The sequence below is a fragment of the Macrobrachium rosenbergii genome, chromosome 44, assembly GCF_040412425.1.
Source record: "Macrobrachium rosenbergii isolate ZJJX-2024 chromosome 44, ASM4041242v1, whole genome shotgun sequence".
Classification (NCBI taxonomy): Eukaryota; Metazoa; Arthropoda; class Malacostraca; order Decapoda; family Palaemonidae; genus Macrobrachium; species Macrobrachium rosenbergii.
In genome coordinates this window covers 38,740,631-38,762,064 of record NC_089784.1, presented here as the reverse complement: position 1 = coordinate 38,762,064, position 21,434 = coordinate 38,740,631, and the positions used below count along the sequence as shown (strand labels likewise).

Genomic DNA, 21,434 nt, shown 5'->3' with positions numbered 1-21,434 from the left:
GCTAGCAAACTTAACATAAGTTATCGGTAGCCAAAGCCTACATTCCTGTACTTCGTTATGAAACGAAAGTGCTAAATATCTCAGTGTATATCCTCGTCTGTGATTGTTGTGATTCATTTACTATTGTGCATTCGCGTATCTTGCTTGATGACTTCGTCGTCAATAAATTTCTTTGTAAAACCAGCTATAGTTTCAATCAGCATCAAGTTGTAAATTTGCCTATATTTTTTCATATTAACGTAATACTAAATAGTTTGGGTCTATTTTTTGTACTACAGATTATTTTGGTAAATAAAATCAGAAAATCGATGCGTGTTTAGTGTTGCTGCCACCTTGTGTACTGGTTCAAAGCCACTGTCTACTGACTGAGTATCCCTGCCTAGATCAACAGGTGTGAATTAGTGTAAGCTGAGCTAGTGTCAAGGCAAAATTCTCAACAGCCAGGTCCCAAGGTTGCTGGATTAATGAGGTCAGACAGTGTAACAATAAAAATGCAGATAAATATAAATATAAATTAATAACTACAACTGTGGGTTGGTAACACTACAAAGCCTTAGAATACTTACTTTCATCTTTGTTTTTGTGACAGGCCTTAGCAAAGTCAAAGATGTAATCATAGAAACACATCTGCTTGTAGAGTTGGGAGTCAGTATACTAGAAAAATAAAAATAATTTACAGTCAACAGACAAAACCTACTTTAAATGCACAAACATATAACAACAACAAAACTACTATTTATATACAGTATTCATAAATTTATAATGTCAATTTTTAAGTATAGTACTGTATATACTGTACAAGCACATGTCAAGAACATTCAAAACTTTACCTTAATATAAAGGACTGAGATTTAACTACTGAAAACTTATCAACATAAATACATAAATACTTTAAAAACATCATAAAATACAAATTTACCTCTCTAAAAAGGACACCACGCTCACAGAAATTGCAAATTGGAAACCCACGGGAGAAAGGCAGGGGAATGCGTCTTGTTCTATTACTGCAACCTGGGTCTTCACAAATTAACCATGCCTTTTGAGAAAAAATAAGTATATTGTAATTACAATCATTTAAAATAAGGCATACAGTATTACATTGGTAGACCAGTACATATTTTAAAACTGCATATCACACCAGTAAAATAGCACATTAACTTAAAAACTACATATTACAGAGGTTCAACAACTATAAACTCAAACACTCAAGAACAATCCCATCCACTTAAATGCTCTTAAAATAAATAATGGTACTTAATACTCACATCATAGTACTTGGTAATGTGTCTCCTGATATCTTGTCTCAGCTTGTTGACAATTGGAGCAGTATGAGAATAGATTGCAAACTTACATTTCGGATTTGGACAGCATTTCAATGCAACTTCCAAACTGGACCCACTTCCCTAAGGATTTAAATCTAGTCAGTGCTTGCTCTAGCTATATTTTTTCCTATACAGTGCTAAGAATAAATAAGAAAAAACTATAATTTTGCCATATGTTCTTTCCTTCTAACCCATTAACCATACATGTGCTGTATCCATATTTGTTCTTAACATTCTCAGGACCATCAGTTTTTAATCTATCAGACACAAGAATTGGGTAGTCTCAAAATACATGCACCTTGGATCCTCAGGCATTCTTAACCAATAATCACATATGAGGCACTGAGATCTGAAGTGGTTGGAGGAGGGTACACATTTTATGTTGAATTGGTTTAAATAAAAACCTTAATTTGTATTCAGAGAACATGGTTTCTTTCAACAACCTATCAAGCCCTGCCTATCAATAAATACCATTTCAGAATCTTATGCCATCAAAGAATAAATTTCAATGTCAGGTTAAAGTCTGTTAATTTTTTTAATACATTTATGTTTTCACCATATCCAGAACTTGACATTATCTGGAGGATCCCCAACACAACCATATATCCTTGACTGGACGGTTGGCAATGCTGTGTGGGCAGAAAGAGGCAATGGTAACACTGCTTACAGCCTTAAACATACTGAGGAAGGGGTATTTTGGGGGTGGTAAGCTGGGTAAAACTGTTTTTTTGGGGTGGGGGTTGGGGTAGCTGAATTGGGAGTGCTGAGAGGGCCCTTGTTTGCATGGGAGCTTTTGCGACTGTTACTGACCTGAAAGCTAATCATTTTGTTTATTGCTTTTGAGTGGGTGAATATTGTGGGGATGGGGGGTTGGCCACAATAAGTGCTTATGAGGTGGGAGGGCCAGGAGAGCTGAGTGGAGAGAGTTCATTTATTTATAAAATACTTTATTTTATGCTTTTTCACATTCACTGATTTTAATATAAAAACTTTTTAGAAGTTGAAATACCGACAAACAAAACCTAAACAGATTACAAAATAGTATTTGCATAAATGCCCCGTTGTGTTGTCAGAACCTTTCTTGCCCATCAGCATCTCAGTCTGTGTGCATGTGCATACAAGCACCATATGTGTGAGTGTATATACATACCAGTAGTCATCACAATGAGTGCACTTGCTATGTAATTATAAAGTATGGCATGCTATGTAATTATAAAGTATGGCATACAAAAATTTACACATCCTTACTCATCCAAAACACATCATGCATGAACTTAAGCTTGAAACTTTGGGTAAACAAGTAATACTGTACAATGTGTTTACAGAAGTACAGATTTACTTGAAGATATTGCCTGTCCATACAACACAAACAAAAGACAAGGTATTGCATTTAGTACTAGTTCACTTTTTCCAGTTGAAACTAAAATCTGAAGTTTCTGGGCAATGGGTATTACATGTCAATAGGAGTCCAAGACACAATAATGCAATTAGGTGGCATTTGGATTCCGTTTGCTGTTCGTTCAGTTGCAAATACAGGCAGTCCCCGGTTTACGACAGGAGTTCTGTTTTTACGCCATGTCATAAACCGAAAATTGTTGTAAACCGAAAAATCGTCTAAAATCCTATGAAAACCTTACTTTTAATGCTTTGGGTGTATTGAAATTATGTAAACTGCATTTTTATTGAGTTTTTCATAAAATATTCAACTAGGTAAACTGCATTTTTATTGAGTCTTTCATAAAATAAACTCCAAATTTTGATTATTTTGCCATTTTGGAGCATATTTCTTCCGTCGGATCGGCGTACGACGCGTTGTAACCCTGGAACATGCGTCATAAACTGGGAAATAATTTCTGATGAGTATATTTGAAAAGCGTCGTAACCTTGGAACGTCGTAAGATGGACCAGTCGTAAACCGGGGACTGCCTGTAGCTAAATACTGTGTACTAATATATGTAAGTGTCTTTCTCTCCCTCTCTGCAGGTTCAAAAGCTCTTTTAACCCTTTAACACCGAAGCCCTATTTACAAAAACGGCTCCCGTATGCCGGCGCGTTCGGTGAGTTAGCGCCGAAGCGGAAAAAAAGTTTTTTTAAAAAAATCACAGCACGCTTAGTTTTTAAGATTAAGAGTTCATTTTTTTGTCATTGCCTGAAGTTTAGTATGCAACCATCAGAAATGAAAAAAATATCATTATCATATATAAATATTGGAATATATGACAGAGAAAAAAAAAACTCGTATATAATTGTATACAAATCGCTGTAAGCAAAACGGTTAAAGTTAATAACTTAATTTTTTTAGTTGTATTGTACACTAAATTGCGATGATTTTGGTATATAACAAATTTTAAAACGATCAAAGCAACACAGAGAAAATATTATCACAAAATGATGCATGAATTCGTAATGTAATGTGGAAAAAAAATTTTTTTCAAAAATTCACCATAAATCGAAATATTGTGCTAGAGACTTCCCGTTTGTTGAAAAATGAAGCTAATTGATTGAATATTACTAGACTGTAAGTGTTTTAGCTTACAATTGCAGTTTTTCGACCATTTCGGTCGAGTTAAAGTTGACCGAAAGTCGAATTTTTCTATTTATCGTGATTTATATGGAAATATTTCAAAACTGATAATGGCTACAACTATGAGTTATTTTTTGTTGTATTGTACATGTAATTGCGCACATTTTCATATATAAAACTTTATGTAATGACTAATATAAAGCGGTGCAAATATTACGACAACGAGATGAAAGAATTTCTGAGATGTTCGGCCGAGTTATCGCTCAGACCTAAGGAAAATGTTTTTTTAAAAAATTCACCATAAATCGAAATATTGTGCTATAGACTTCCAATTTATTGCAAAATGAAGTTAAACGATTGAATATTACTAGAATGTAAGAGTTTTAGCTTATAATTGCGTTTTTACCATTTCGGTCGAGTTAAAGTTGACCGAAGGTTGAAATTTTGGCAGTTATCATGATTTATGTGAAAATATTTCAAAACTGATAAAAGCTACAACCATGAGCTATTTTCTGTTGTATTCTACATGAAATTGCGCACATTTTCATATATAAAAGTTTATGTAACGACTAATGTAAAACGATGCAAACATTATGACAACATGACAAAAGAATTTCTGAGATGTTGGCAGAGTTACGGCACAACAGACGTAAGGAAAAAATTTTTTTTTCAGAAATTCATCATAAATCAAAATATTGTGCTAGAGACTTCCAGTTTGTTGCAAAATGAAGGTACATGATTGAATATTACTAGAATGTAAGAGTTTTAGCTTATAATTGCGTTTTTACCATTTCGGTCGAGTTAAAGTTGACCGAAGCTTGAAATTTTGGCAGTTATTGTGATTTATATGAAAATATTTCAAAACTGATAAAAGCTACAACTATGAGTTATTTTCTGTTGTATTCTACATGAAATTGCGCACATTTCCATATATAAAACTTTATGTAACTACTAATATAAAACAGTGCAAACATTACGACAACGAGGCGAAAGAATTTCTGGCGCGGACGTAAGGAAAAAGTTTTTTTCAAAAATTCACCATAAATCGAAATATTGTGCTAGAGACTTCCAATTGGTTGCAAAATGAAGGTAAATGATTGAATATTACTAGATCATAAGAGTTTTAGCTTAAAATTGCGTTTTTTTACCATTTCGGTTGAGTCAAAGTTGACCGAAGGTTGAAATTTTGGCAGTTATCGTGGTTTATATGAAAATATTTCCAAACTGATAAAAGCTACAACCATGGGTTGTATTTTGCTGTATTGTACATGAAATTGCGCACATTTTCATATATAAAACTTTATGTAACGGCTAATATAGAACAGTGCAAAAATTACGACAAAATGATGAAAGAATTTCTGAAATTTTCGGTTGAGTTACCACCCGTCAAGCGTAAGAAAAAAGTTTTTTTAAAATTCACCATAAATCGAAATATTGTGCTAGAGACTTCCAATTTGTTGCAAAATGAAGGTACATGGTTGAATATTACTAGAATGTAAGAGTTTTAGCTTACAATTGCGTTTTTCGACCATTTCGGTCGAGTCAAAGTTGACCGAAGGTTGAAATTTTTTGTAGTTGACGTACGGTACGTCCACTCGGCACCCAACAGACAATTTTAGTCGACGTATGATATGTCCAATAGGAGTTTAAGGGTTAATCAACTGAGTCAAAAGTGAAATGTAAACTTACCAAAAGCAATGACAATTGCAGTTTTTCACTCTCTCTAAACTCATGAGTACTCACGAGTTGATTTCCATTCCTTAGAGAACTCAGCATGTGTCAGGTTGTATCTGTAAGTTGCTCATATTAAAAGTATGTAATTGATACAACTGAGCTAATCATTAAATATAGTGTATTACATATTTGCCAAATGTCGAAAACAATGATTTACTATAGCCTAAGCTTTAGTGTAGCTTAAATGATGTCTCAGACAGCGTCAAGATTTCATAAATTTTTGTATGCCATACAAAATACATAACAATATTGCTGAATACACCTTAAAAAAGTTCTGCACATAAAATGGTAGCTACCTGTTTTATATAAATTTAGCGTGTGTTTACATACATGTATGCATCATGTTGCTGTGTTGTTTGTTTTCCTTTCTCTTTCTCTGGCCCACATAAGTAGTTTTTATAATTTTATGTACAACAAAATGCACAGTTTATTTTAAATTGTGCACAGTACTGTACAGTATACTGTATTACATTGTTTGTAATCATACTAGTGTGTTGTTCGCTGTTTATAAGTACAGTATATGTAGTGTATATGGTTATGTGTTACTGACAAGTAGAGGGGTTAAGGATATCAAGTTGCTATTTTACATTTGCAAAATACAGTATTTTTTATCATGTCCAAAAATTTCCATTTTCTGGCAGTGCATATCCCTCTGAAAATGTAGTAATTTCAGTCGGAGTTAGGTGGATCCTAGTATCCCTTTTGGGGGAAAGATCCTATTCAGCAACGATAGCTGCATGGGGAGTAGAACTACTTCTGGAAGGTTTCTCCCATGGCTAGCTAAAATTTGTGTCCCTAAGTCTTCTGGGTTCAGCAGGGCCATTTCATTGGCAATGTCCACTTCATATTCTTTACTAAGAATGTCAACCCCATGTAAAGATTCCTCTACTTCCTACGGAGGGTTAACCTGGGAGGTATTGGGGACTGATGTTACTGGGTTTTGGCTCAAACGTTGTTGTTCAGAGGAAAAGTTAAATGTCTGCTGCCGGAGTTCTGCCGGAAAGATATAATCTCCCCCTGCCTCACCCTTACTGAACCCTAAGACCCATTGAGATGAGACAGCTTAAAAGGAGCTGTTTTGTCCTTAAAACTTGCTGCCAGGAGCATGCTACAAATCTCACCCACATCTGGCGACCAAGCAAATTTTCCTTGTTTTTTACAAGGACTATGCTCATGGCAGTTGGTATGGTTCATACCCACAGGCAAAAAGTGAACCGAGCAATTTGCTACGGAACACTTGAACTGAGGATCCTGCCTAATGGTGGCGCCATAGTGATATACAATAAAACCCCCGTATTCGCGGGGGATGCGTACCGCACCCCCGCGAATAGCTTAAATCCGCGAATTTAAAATCCCTCTAAAAAACACTTAGAACTGCCTATTTTGATAGTTTAAACACAAAAACAAAACTCTAAAAATGCTTATACCTGAGTATTTTAAGTTTTATCACAAAAAGTGCATTTAGTCATGAAAATGATATGAAAACACAGTAATTAGTGAACATTTCTCAGTGAAAAATACCATGAATGGGCAAATTTTCCGCGAATAATGGGTATATACGTTCCACACAGAAATCCGCGAATATTGAGTCCGCGACTAGTGAGACCGCAAATAGGGGGGTTTACTGTAAAGCAAGTTGTTATTAAAAGCTAGTTTACTACTAATTGTTTTTATGTAAGGGACACTTCTGTAGTTCCTCAAACAGTTTCCATATTAAAGGTTAACTTGACAACAGGTGTGCAGTTGTAATACGTTTAATTAAACATCTACGTTAACTTAAACCCTTTAAGGTTTAGGTTAGTTTTCATACCTGTTTATGGCTGTATTAGTTATACACTGTTAGTCCTTTTGCAATGGTTACAATTTTTCATTCCAACTGTCAAGCCATTCAGACTAACTGCTACCAAGCTACTGTTTTATATAGCTTAGGTTAATGCTTCTAGTATAATCAACGTTAAGCTAAGAATAGAGGATTTCTTAGAAGGTTCTTTCTTAACCTATTCTAGGCTTATTTAAAACTTACGGATATAAACTTTACAGAAAATAATCCTCCTATAATCTGGTTTTCCGTTTTATGTGGCAGAGACTACCCTTTTATCTGATACTCGGCCATCGGGGTTTTAGGCTAACAGTAGGATGTTCCTTAAAAAGGGGTCCCTACTTAATCTGGTTAGGTTTACATCACCTTTAAAGATATAGGTTACATAAGACCCTACTAGTATGTAGCCTTAGAGATACATTACCGAGACATAAAAAACTAGGTTATTTTATGGAGCCTAGGATACTGTTTATATATAATCCTAGGCTTATTTGTTCTTTCTTAACCTAGTATAGGGTATTGTCTAATCCAGATTATTAAAGATCACTCTTAAATGTATACGCTAAGCTATATAAAAATAGAAAACTTACTAATATGTAACCTTATAGCTGGTCTACTATTTTTAGACTAACCCAGGTTATTGTTTATATCCAATCCTAGGCTATTTGTCTACTATATAAAACAGTAATTCACACTTAAGTGTATGGGTTACATAAAACACAACTAGTCTACCTTAGTATGTAGCCATTACTATTTCATCTAGTCCTAATTACTATTTCATCTAGTCTTAGGTTACATGGTCTAGGCTAACAATTTAGTCCAAAAATGGTATGTTTCGTAAAAGATTATCACTTAACTTGACGTAAGGTAATGCCTAGGCTAGTCCTGGATTATTTAGCTCATGCTTAAGTGCACAGGCTAATATAAAAGGAAAAAATTGATACTAATATGTAGCCTTATTATTAGGCTATCGATTTATTTTCCCCAGATATTGTTATTATCTGACCCTAGGGTCCTCAGTCTAAGCTAAGCCACTTAAGGATATGTAATCCAAGGACATAGGCTACAGACAACATCCACTATTATCTAGTCTCAATTATTCTCACTTACTGCCTAGATCATTGTAGACATCGTATAATCCGAAAGGATTTTCTATACTGATAAGAAGTTGTGGAACATTTCTTTTACCAAAACATTTAGTTAGAATTTAAAACAATTTTCGTTTTACGAAACTTAGTAGCAATCAATGCTTTACGAAACTAGGTAGCAATCAACACTTTATGAAAATACACAGCAATCAATGCTTTATGAAACTAGATAGCAATCAACACTTTACGAAACTAGGTAGCAATCAACACTTTACGAAACTTGGTAGCAATCAACGCTTTACGAAACTAGGTAGCAATCAATGATCTGGGTTCCAGCTTTTAAAAGTAAATTATCAATTCTAAAAGTTTAAAACTATAACTTCTAAGTGGAACTTAATATTTAAAGCACTTGTCTTGCTATTTTTGATGTTTCCATGATCCTTGATAATAAAAACAGAAAAAAGTCAAATTTTTCGGAGGGCTGGTAATGACATGAACCATTTGCTATAGACCAAAGTGAGTTAATGGCTCCTTGCTCTTTAACGGCCCAGTTGTAAACAAGAGGGCGGATGCGCATGCTCAAGAGCCACTTCTCTTTCTTGCAGGTTCTTTTGACATTGGAAAAACTGGGTTCAGCTTCGCTGAAGATGAGGGAAAAAGCCCTCTAATCTTTGAGTCCATTACATACTCCATCGCGTGTTATAATGTTAATCATTACGACACAATACCTGGCCAAAAAGACCAACTAAAAGAGAATTCTTTGATATTAGTTTGGTCACCATGGAGCTCTGGTAGACCATGGAAGGTAACTCCTTGAGGACGAAACAAGTGACTACGCCATAAAAAAAAACATGAAAAATGACTTGGGACTAAAAAAATACACAAAACTGGTTGGGAATAAAAAAAAAAAATATTAAAACTGCCTGCGACTAATAAAGTAAAAAATATACTTGGGACTAAAAAATATAAAAAACTGCTTGGAACTAAAATATAAAAAACTGCTTCAGATTTAAGGGGAGAGCTGACGCCATTAGGCTCCATTATAAAGTAAGTGCTTGTTGCTACTCTACGATTGAAGGGATTTGCTTCAAAATTTTACCACTTACTCTACAACTAATAATGAAAATTCTCTCATAGGGAAATTTTAAAATTTGACCTCTTAGGTTCATTTTTTGTAATTGAAAAAAATCATGACATTACTTTTCAAAAATATTATGCAGAATAAAAACTTCCCTCAAAAATGAATTTGGCGACAACAAAATCAAGATATATAGTTATACTACACTCTGTAAAAGTTTAATTGAGTTTGGTTCAGTCTTCTTGGAGAAACAAGAATTTATTTCTGAAAAAAGTAAGTTTTGAGAAAACAACAATAGAAAAAATTATTGCTTATTTTGTAATAACTATGAAACTATGACAGTTACAAAGCTGATTTTTGCACTACAACTATTTCATTATATAAGAAATATGCCCTGAAATTTACAATATCATCAAATGAATAGAACTGTGCTCTCTCTTGATTTATGTTACCTAAAATTTGTATTGATGGGGAGCTCCAATGCCATAAGGCCCCATTATAAATTAAATAACCGTTTCTACCATATGACTGAAGGAATTTGCTTAAGAATTTTACCACTTATTCTACAACTAATACTGAATAAACACGTCTTGTTTCAGTCTCCCTGAAGATCCAAGTATTTAGTTTTGAATAAAATGTTAGTTTTCAGGAAACAGCTAAAGAAACAACTTTTGGACTCAAGAATCTTGAAACAATCAGGAATATCTGGAGCCACTTATCCCTATTCATTATAACCTTTTTTCTCTATGATGCTACTGTACCACTAGAGAGAATGGGATATTTTAGTGGGAGACAATTATTTTTGAATAAATTTGTTTTTCAAACGTTTTACATGCTTTATTTACAATTTGACGCTCAGTGCAGTACATGCGATGAACGAAACTATCTATGAACCAATTTAAACATTTCTTTTAGCAATGACATTTCAAGATATGTCTATTTACTCATAAAACTGTCCAAAAAAATATATAACTCAAACCTGATCCTATCTAGGATTACTCATACAGACTGCATTTTTTACAATGTGTCGTTCACAGTCACATACAAGCGATGAACAAAACTGTCCATGAACCAATGGACAATCTAAAAATGTGTTTTTAGCAATAAAATTTCAAGATGTGTTTATTTACACACAACAGTCCAAAACAGAGTATAGCTTACTTGATCCTATCCATAATAATTCACAGACATATTTTATATGTCTTTTTAAAATTTGACAAAACTGTCAATAAACCAAATTTTTTGTTTAGCATTATCTCTTCAGGAGATATTTATTTAGACATAAAACAATTGAAAACTGTTAATAACTAAAATGTAAGTCCTCAAAACTCGCTTGGGACTAAAAACAAATATGAAAAATTGCTTGGGACTAAGGACAACCTGAAAAATTACTTGGAACTAAAAAAATTGAAAAATTGCTTAGCACTTAAAAAAATTCTGAAAACTGCTTGGGGCAAAAAAATAAAAAAAAAATTGCTTTGGACTAGAAAAACTATGAAAAATTGCTTGGTACTAGAAATAATATGAAAAAACTATACTAAATTATGGACAAGCTGATCTATGACATGATATTGAAACTCAGCAACACTGCAACAGCTACATTTTTAAAATGATGACCAAGCCAACTGCTCACTGATGGTTACTGTTTAAACAATAGTGAAGTACAGTACTTGGTAAATAAAGAGTTATTCATTTAATCAACTACAAAGTGGATCCAAGTAAAAATCAAAAAAATATTTTTAAATAAGAAAAAAGGAAAATGAATAAATAATAATCATTGAGATAGTAATCCTCTACAATGCTGACACCTGGGGAAAGAAAATGGAACTTTTAACAGTATTGCAGGATTACAATAGGTGGAGCTATTCGAGCAGACATACCTGAGGATTCAGAGATTGCATACATGGTGAGACTACTTTCCTTTTTAAGTGTAACAGACAAAGGACTGACGATCCTGGGAACATTTATAGCACAAATATTGACATATAAGATTTATGGGATTGTAATAAAATTAATGTAAGTCAACAATGCTTTCCAACTTTTTTTTAAATATACTCCAAATAGGACAAATAAATATATATGGAAATTTACTCACCCAACACAAATACCACCTTAATAATTTAAAAAAATCTTAATGCCTAATAAAAAACAACTTTTTCACAAAAGAGAAGAACAGTGTAAACAGTCATGTTGAACATAAAATAGATGGCATTCAACCAGAAGAAAATCATTAAACCCATATCCATTTACTAACTGTTTCTACTATTAACCAGTAACGTTCATGGTTAGTATTTACAAAAAAGTTGCTGATTAACTCATTTTGTGCACTTTTCAAAGGAGAGATCAAAACAATGTTCAACATACCACACCCAAGAAAGGAGAGTCCATAGTAATAATTGTGTCACAGTTCGATGAAGGACAGCTGAAAGAGAATCTTTCACACAAGCGATATCTTTCCTCATCTGATATCAGTGATGATGAAGCCTCCTCCTCCTCTTCTGCCTGTCCATACTGTCTTGATACACGATATCCAGATGGATCTAGTCCTGTAATAAACTTCAAGATTAAAAAGTGTCTAGTTATAAATTGCACCACTACATACAAATGGTACATGTGCATGTGACATGGAAAGGAATAAAATTTTATTGAGCAAAACATACCTAAACATTCTGCTATTCTTGCAGCATCTGTTCCCTCTATGGGGTCACAGAGACGGGATACAACTGGGTGAATCTGATGAGCCAAATAGTATCTCTTGTCTACAGCTAGAGAAGAATTAGACTTAACTTCTTCAACGTGGTATGCTCGCTGTGTTGGTGCCAAGTTGGAACCATCCTGAAAAAGTCTACAAATTATTTCCAGATCTCGTTTCAATTATTTAAACTGGGATATAGTACAACATTTTAACATATACTACCCATTAAATTTAACTCAAGTCCATGTCAACATAAAATTCATCGTTTGCTGAACTACTTTACACACTAAAGTGTTTTGTACTTGATTGAAAGATGATGTGCGGCACGCTGGCAAAAGAAGCCTTCTTCTATCAGTCTCATTCCTTCATCAATTGCTTCTGCTTTCAACAGTGTATATGTACCACTTTCAGGATCACCTTACTGTTCTCATAGTTAATTTGGATTGTCAATATCATCATCATCCAAATAACCCTTACCTCAAGCCGAGCAATTTATCATGTCTGTCACTTTAATCATTTTACCAAATGTTTCAACCAATAATGTATGATTCCCTAAGTTGATTGATTTATGATGCATTTTGGATGAGTAAGGATTTGTAAATTTTTGTCTGACATAACATTTAAATACTCAGCAAAGTGCATATTGTAGTTTACCTCAATGTGATGTATAAATGTATGCATACATACACACACATATATGGTTTACATATGCACATTATGCACATGTGCACAGAGTGAAACACTGGTGAGTAAGAATAATACAGTCACCACTCTACTTACAAACATTCATGTTATGAACATTAAGAGATACGAACAGGCAGGGTCACAAGTTAAAACTGTGTTTGAAGTGCTCCCCTTTGCCACCCGTAAGTTCAAATTTTACTGTGTGCCTATTCGCTAGCAGGAATTTTGCAAGGAACAGAACATGAAGATGAAGATGAACCTGTTCCTTTAGCCCATTCCTTGATTATTCCAAGTATTGTTGTGATTAGCGACCATGTATTCTTACAATCACGAGAATACTCGTTCATACTCATAAAATACTTGTTCTTTGATGAATTCAGTTTCTATATTTCCTCTCCCTATAGAAAATGTTTAGTATGTATTTTTGTCAATAGATGGCAGTGTGCATTTTACTTCATGACTTCTAATGTCAGATACTGCCCCTGCGAAATTCTCTCCAAGTTCATAACTTTCAAAACATGGAAAAAGTAAATTTTGATTGTCACATGAATCTAAATTTTATTATCTTCTTTTTATCTTTCTAGCATTCAAAGTAATTCTTTATAATACTGCATGATTTAAAAATGCAATGAAAACAGTATAATCTACGAATCCCAGTTAACTCGGGAATATATAAGGATGCGAATAGCTAAAATCCACGAATATTTAAACCCCTCTAAAAACACTTAGAAATGCCTATTTTGATAGTTCAAACACAAAAAAAAAAAAAACTCTAAAAATGCTTATATCTGAGTATTCTAATAGTTTTATCACAAAAAGTGCATTTAGTCATGAAAATTATATGAAAATACAGTAATCGGGAACATTTCTCAGTGAAAAATACCGCGAATGGGCGAATTTTCCACGAATAATGTGTATATATGTTCCATGGAGAAATCCGCGAATAGGTGAGTCAGCAAATTGTGAGAACGCGAATGCGGGGGTTTACTATATATATAATCCCGTATTCACAGGGGATGCGTACCACAAACCCCCGTGAATAGTTAATACATCCCCCCCTCTAAAAATGCTTCTAACTGCCTATCTTGAAAGCTCAAATACCAAATGTATACCTTAAACTAGCATCCTACATCAAATATACCTTAAACTATTATCCCATTACTGTATTAATTATTCAGTCATCTCAAACGTTTTACCCTTAAAAATATATACGTACGTACTTCTAACCCTTCTAGCATCAACCACTCTCCCTTTCTAGCTATCTCTCTATCCATCTCTCACATTCTGAGTATCCTTTGGCATGAGAGAGAGAGAGAGAGAGAGAGAGAGAGAGAGAGAGAGAGAGAGAGAGAGAGAGAGAGAGAGAGAGAGAGAGAGAGAGAGAGATTTCAGTATCCTTTGTAGCAGTATTTTGGCCACCAAGTGGGCAACATATTTGACTGCGAGTGGGCAACACTTCCTCCCCTTCATGGTCACTATGTCAAGATAACTGACAGATTACACCCACCCCTTGCTCCAAACTTTTGGAAAAGACTGGGAATCGATATGGTTTCTTTTAAAATTTTACATAATTTACTATAGAAATGTATAAATGTTGTAACTACAGTATGGAAAATAAGAAAAAATTAATAAAGTAACATCACATTTATCTATAAAACAGGTTTTGACATAGGAAAAATCTATTTTTGGTAGTCGCTGTTGAGTCCTCAAGGAGTTAGTGCCATGGTGTGCCAGCACTCCATGGTGACTAGACTAGTATCAAAGAAATATTTTTCTAGCCTGGTCTTGTAGCCAGGTATTGTGTTGTAATGAAAAAACTATGACATGTGATAGAGTATAATGGACTCAAAGATAAGAGGGCATTTTCCTTTATCTTCAGCGAAGCTGAACCCAGTTTTTCCTAAGTCAAAAACTGCATGAAGTGACTATTGCGCATCTTGTTTACGACCAGGGCAGGCAAAAGACCAGCTCCATTACTCTCTGCTGGTCAATGTAGGATGACCCCTTGCCCAAATCCCATGCCTTTTTGTCAGGGAAGTGGGAGGGTTTTGAGGACTCAACATCAACTGACAAAACTAGGTTTTTCGTATTTCAAAACCTGTTTTTTGATAGCATAGTCGCTTGTTTTGTCCTCAAGGAGCTTTATAAAAGAAATTGACAGGTAACATAAGGCTTAAGCTCTCAAGAAATTGACAAGTAACAAAATGCTTAAGCTCTCAAAATTTTAATCCCAAAAACCCAAAGAAAAAACAAAAAACATTTCTGGCCCAAGGTCAAGCCACAAGTTTCAAGCCTAACTCCTTATTCTAAAAAACCTTTTGGGGTTTTGGTAACAAGAAATGAGAAACTAGACAAGAACTTGCATTTTTAGGGTGAAGTTCTGTAGTGACTTTCCTAAGTATGCTGGATGTGGTTGCAGTCTTATCGCATCTTCCCCAGAAATAGTCAGCATACTCACCAGTTAAGAAGATGCCCTGGGGTCAAGACTAACCATACCACCTACTGATATGCAGTGTAAATGAATTTGTTCAAGCTCATGGCAGCAATGTTTTAAGAACACTGTCTCTGATGCCCACCCTGCACTTTCGGACACTTCTTCGAAAGAGACATTTCTGAAGAAGGCCAACGATGTACTTACTTTCCTAATATCATGTGACCTAAGAAAGGAGTGTGGGTTTGCCTTTTTAATGAGGGACACTAAAATTATTCTTAGCCCTGGTAGAGAGTGGTTTATCCGTGCTAGGATGTAGCAAAATCGGAACTTCTGGGATGTTTGCCGTGACCTCTAGGTAAACCTTAAGTGCTTGAACTGGGCATAATGTTTTGTCTGCTAAACTGAGTTTTCTTATAAGAATAGATTTCTTTCTTAAAGGATCCTCATTCTTGGCCAGGAATGATGGGACAGGGGACAATAATAACTGATTATCAGCAGTTTGTGTAATTTATCGTCCCTGTCTAAGACAGCTCAGTTCACTAATACAGGCTCCTGATGCTAATGCAATCAGGAGGATCGCCTTTTGTAGCATGCAAGTTGCAGTTGTATTGGGTCTGCTGAATTGAGGGGTAGATAGAAGTCTAAGTACCTTGTTTAGGGACCAAGTAATTGGAAGTCTTTTGAGAGCAGGTCTTCGTAGAGCAAAAGACTGCAGAAGGGAAGTAATAATTTCTATGCTGGAGTCAATCTGAATCCATAAAGCAAGGGTTCCGTTAATGCTTCCTTGTATGCCATGATTGTTGTAACCGCAAGACGAATACTTAGAAACCTTCTAAAAACACTTAGAACTGCCTATTTTGATAGCTGAAACACAAAAAAACTCTAAAAATTCTTATACAGGTATTATAATACTTACGATGGGGTTAGGTTCCAAAAAACCCATTGTTTGTTGGAAAAAATGTATCTTGAATATAGTCTATCCTACACTGGGGTATTCAGTACCATGTATACAAATATGGTAACCTAGCTTACACTATAAAGTACACTGTACTCTATACATACACGGTACAGTAATTATTAATATCAGCTAATTCTGGAGGTTCATGCAGAGTGACTTATAATAATTCAATACAAAGAGAAACTGAATAACAAACAAGAATTAGCTTAGCCTACACTATGGTATATGGTACTGTATACATATACGGTAGCCTAACCTACATTATACTGTACTCTATATTCACATAATATCGTGTTATACAAACATCAACATAATGAATATGCATCTTTTCCATGGATCTTTTAAAATGCTATGCTTTAATTCACTGTACTGTATCCAATAATACTGTATATATTATACTGCTTTTGTATTATAAATTGCAGTCATAGCGATCAGTGTTTTGGTTTGTAAATCAATTACAAGGTAAGTTTATTTCGCTGTGTTCAACTCAGTTCAGAGCACTTTTTTTGCTTCTAGTTAGCATAAATGAATCTCTACATACTTTACTCATATGGGGCAAGGTTATTTTTCGTTATACGAAGTGATTTTAAGTTGAAATATAACTTAAAATACGTCTCATTGTGAAATTAATTTAGCTATTTTTTTCGTTAATAGATGACACAGGCCATTTGGGGGCATGTCTGTTTTGTGTAAAAAAAAAAAAAAAATTGATTCCATTCGCTATTTTCACTTGATTTCATCACAATACGAGCTTTACATATTTAATGTTTATCGGTGGAAAAATAGCAGTAATATTGTTCTTTCATGCCCCGTAGTTTTGATTAAAATACTTCCTCTCCCATTTTAATTATGGCTGAGTTTCATCCATGTTGCCGATGCACAATAACTTATAGTCATTAGCAGCTTGAACATTGTTTTCTCAGCTTCAGCCACAACTTGCAGCTTAAATCTAGCAGTATATTTTCTTGCCGATCTTTTATCCATACTGAATAAGGGTATAATGTAAAAATACATCAGTCCTATTCTACTTAACTTCATTTGTTCTATAACTACGGTAATTGTTTATTACCGTACGGTGGTTGAAATACAAACGGCTGTTAAGTATACCTTAGTTTTACCAGACCACTGAGCTGATTAACAGCTCTCCTAGGGCTGGCCCGAAGGATTAGACTTATTTTTCGTGGCTAAGAACCAATTGGTTACTTAGCAACGGGACCTACAGCTTATTGTGGAATCCGAACCACATTATAGCGAGAAATGAATTTCTATCACCAGAAATAAATTGTTAACCGATTCAGTTATAAACAAAACAACAGTTTCTCGTTTGGCTGTTTATGGCTGTACGCATTTATGCAAGAGTATAATGTTACTAACAATACTTTTATCATTCTCTTTCACCTTTTTAACTAGAAGACGGAATAAAGAGATGGAGGAAAAGAAGGTGGCCTATTGTAATTTGGTCTCTCGCTGCCTGATTGTATGCCAATGCCTGCATCCGCGCGAAATTTAAAAATATTTTTTAGATATTGTTGTATCGGTATTAATTGCTTACCCCATCAAATTATTGTAAAGCGAATTATCATAATTTGAGCACTACCTGGGTACCTGAGTATTTTAATAGTTTCTATCACAAAAAGTGCATTTAGTCATAAAAATAGTAATCAGTGAATATTTCTCAGTGAAAAATACCACAAATGGGCAAATTTTCAGCGAATAATGCGTATATATGTTCCATACAGAAATCAGTGAGTAGGTGAGTCTGCAAATTGTGAGACCACGAATACGGGGGCTTTACTGTATAAGCATTTGTAGAGGGGATTTTTTTTTGTGTTTGAACCATCAAAATAGGCAGTTCCAAGTATTTTTACAGGGATTTTAAGTATTCATGGATTTTAGCTATTCATGGGGGTGGTATGCACGCATACCCTGTGAATGTGAGGGGTTTACTGTATAACGCTTTCATAAAAATGAGAATACGACATTTTTATAATAAAAGTTTTATATATACTTACCCAGTAATTACATTAGCTAAGAGTTTCTCTTGCCTCAGCAGCTTAAATTAAAAAATTCGCGGGTTAGCGCTTCAATTTAGTGCAGGTGACTGGTCTCACCCACTAACGAGAGTATCAGGAACTACTCGGCAAACATTCGTCATTACGTTTATGCTTTATGTCCATGCGCGGGGAGGAGGGAGGGCTCCACCTGTAATTACTGGGTAAGTATATATAAAACTTTATTTTATTATAAAAATGTCATTTTTATATATATATAACTTACCCAGTAATTACATTAGCTGATTCCACATTGAAAGGTGATGGGGAATCACGGACAAATTCTGTTCCCAACCATTAATTTATGTAATGATTCGAGATAATAGATAAGTTGCCAGCATTGGTTACAATGCTTGTAGTTCCTTGTTAGTTGAGAGAACCTGCAGTAAAGAACTGCCTCTGGTTGTTGCTCAACTTAACCTGTAGCAGTGTGGCAGTAAAGCCAGGAGCACTTGTACTTAAGTGGAACACTTCACAGTGAAGGAGTATGCTGATGGCTGATGAAGTATAAGATTAAGCTTTGCGACGAAGGTGTACACTGGTGGCCGACAAAGCATAAATAATTGCCCTTGCCCTGGACGCAGTACCAATAAAAACAACCAGATATGACTGTCACTTGCACTGAAAAACAGACCATGAACCATTCACTGACAGTGATGGGTGCTCCAGGTAAATTGTAACCTCCGGCTCTCACAAGTCTCAGCACCTTACTACAAGGTGAATAGATAGTAGGAGAGAATCCTATGCTTCCTTCTACGATGCCATGCCAATTACTAATATTGATCACACGGTACTGCCAGAATCTAACACTGTTTAACTTTCTTTGAAAGGCGAGTAGTGAAGATCAATTACACTTCCTGAAGGACAATTGTCGAATGGACATCAGGGGCATATATTGTCTGAAAACTAAGGAGGTAGAAGTTGATCTGACATCCTTAGCCTCCCTAAAAAGGAGCAAAAAGCTTTCTTACTTCTCAAGAGTGTCTTGGAGAAGGTTGATTATAGACCGGACATCACGGGCACACAGTGCCTGAAAGCTATGAGGGGAAGTTGTACTGATGTGTCTAGCTTCCACAAAAGGTAAGCCAATAGCTCTGCAGAAACTAAGAGTAGTATCAGAAGAAACAAGTCCAATCACAAGAGAGGACCATACGTTCTTAAACAGAGGGTGCTAGAACACTAAAGATCATGAAAACCTCCTATGCTTCCAATCCTGCTTAGGTCATACAGTAAGACTCCAACAGAAAATGAGCTTCCAACTTTTCTCCAGAGCCAGGGATGCAGGAGAGTTGGCATTAGACCACCAGAAGCTGGCGTCGGGTGTACTGAGCTGGTGCCAGGCTGTGGGTGGGGCCAGCAGAGCTGGTCATCGGCTAACTAATTGGTCGGGAGCTGGTGGGCACTCCTGGAAGCTCGGGGTAGAGCTGGCACCTGGCTGTAGCAGGCGCCAGGTGAGGAAAAACATTGAGAGAGAGAGAGAGAGAGAGCTGAGAGAGAGAGAGAGAGAGAGAGAGAGAGAGAGAGAGAATCCTCTTCCAGAGAGAGAGAGAGAGAGAGAGAGAGAGAGAGAGAGAGAGAGAGAGAGAGAGAGAGAGAGAGAGAGAGAGAGAGAGAGAGAGAGAGAGAGAGAGAGAGAGAGAGAGAGAAGGAGTCTTGATCTCGGTAAAAATTCCTTTATTTCTGAAGTTATCGGAAAGACATGGCTGTCCTGATGAACTTTCTGATCCCAACAAGCTCTTAAATAAAACTGGAGAGGTCTCATGTGAAGTCTCCCTAGTCTTATGAATTTCTCCAGAGAAGTCAACTTTCCCAAGAGATTCATCCACTAGGTGGTGGAGCAAGAACGAAGCGATAGGAAGAGGTCTACCTTCCTCAGACAGTCTTCCACTCTTCTGAGTGACGGGGAAGCCCAAAAACTCAGAGAGTCTATCAGAACTCCCAAATAAAGAATCTTCTGAGTGGGAATCATTTGTGACTTCTCGAAGTTCATTGTTAGTCCTAATTCCTAGGTCAAGAGAAGAGTTTTGTAAGCACTACGTGCACTGATTCTTCGTAGGTGATCAAATTAGCCAATTGTCCAGACATAGCGAGATCCTCACTCCCGCTAAATGTAGCCAACCCGCCACAGGATTAAACACTTGAGTGAACACTTGTGGGGCCTTCGAGAGACTGAAACAAAGTGCTCGAAATTGAAAGATGTTGTCCTTGAAAACAAAATGTAGACATTTCCTTGAATCTGGGTGAGCTGGAATATGGAAATAAGCATCCTGCATGTCCAGGGATATCTGTATTTTTCACTAATTCTATTGCCTTTTTGTTCAGAAGAGAGGACACTTCCTTCGACAAGGCCGAATGCTTCTCCTAACCGATGGAGTAAGCTGTCAATACAACAGGAGTGTCGGTCAAGCAGATTCTCCTTGAAGGGGATAGCGTATCCCTCTTTAAAAAAAATTTTTGATTACCCACTGATCCGCTCCTCTTTTGCTCCATCTCTCCCAAAAGAGACGAAGCCTGACCCCCACGGGAGCATGAAGGACTAAATCCTCACTTGCGAGAGGAAGATCTTATGGAAACAAAAGCTGTTTATCCAGAGGGGAAAGCAGGAGAGCCGATTTCTGTGGGGTCGAAACCGTTTGCTGTAAGAGACCCACAGTTTGCGCTTCTTCAGGACACCCATGGCATACAGGGCAGCTACTTCAAGCGATCCACCTCTGACGGCTCTACCTGCGTGAGAGAAAATTCTCTAGGTCTGCGGCTTCAGTACACAAGAAAGGAGATTCTTGAAGCTTCTTGGCAACTGCTCCCAAACACCAGTCGAGAAAACTCCACACCTTGAAGGCCTTAAAAATACTCTTCAACAGGTTATCCATCTCCTGAGCTGAAAAGAACGTTTTCGTCGATGCGAGAGCCAATCTCTGTCCCGAGTCAATGAGCGCAGGAAAGTCCCCCTAGGAGGAGTCAGGCACTCCCAGGGAAGGAGCTTCTCCCGCTGAATACAAGCACCGCCTACGTGAGAGATGAGAGGGGGGAAAACACTAAAACAGGCC

At 36.0% G+C, this 21,434-nt stretch overlaps 1 protein-coding gene across 1 annotated transcript in view; it reads right to left on the bottom strand.

Annotated features, from left to right (window-relative positions):
• The window catches only part of DNApol-alpha180 (DNA polymerase alpha catalytic subunit), a 309,561-nt gene that overhangs the window by 7,352 nt on the left and 280,775 nt on the right, over positions 1–21,434 (bottom strand). The window contains exons 25-29 of the mRNA XM_067088444.1: positions 12,226–12,429; positions 11,930–12,111; positions 1,266–1,403; positions 920–1,036; positions 567–654 (exon numbers count right to left, since the gene is read on the bottom strand). Of these exons, the coding sequence (XP_066944545.1) occupies positions 567–654; positions 920–1,036; positions 1,266–1,403; positions 11,930–12,111; positions 12,226–12,429 (729 nt within the window). The remainder of the gene's footprint in view (positions 1–566; positions 655–919; positions 1,037–1,265; positions 1,404–11,929; positions 12,112–12,225; positions 12,430–21,434) is intronic.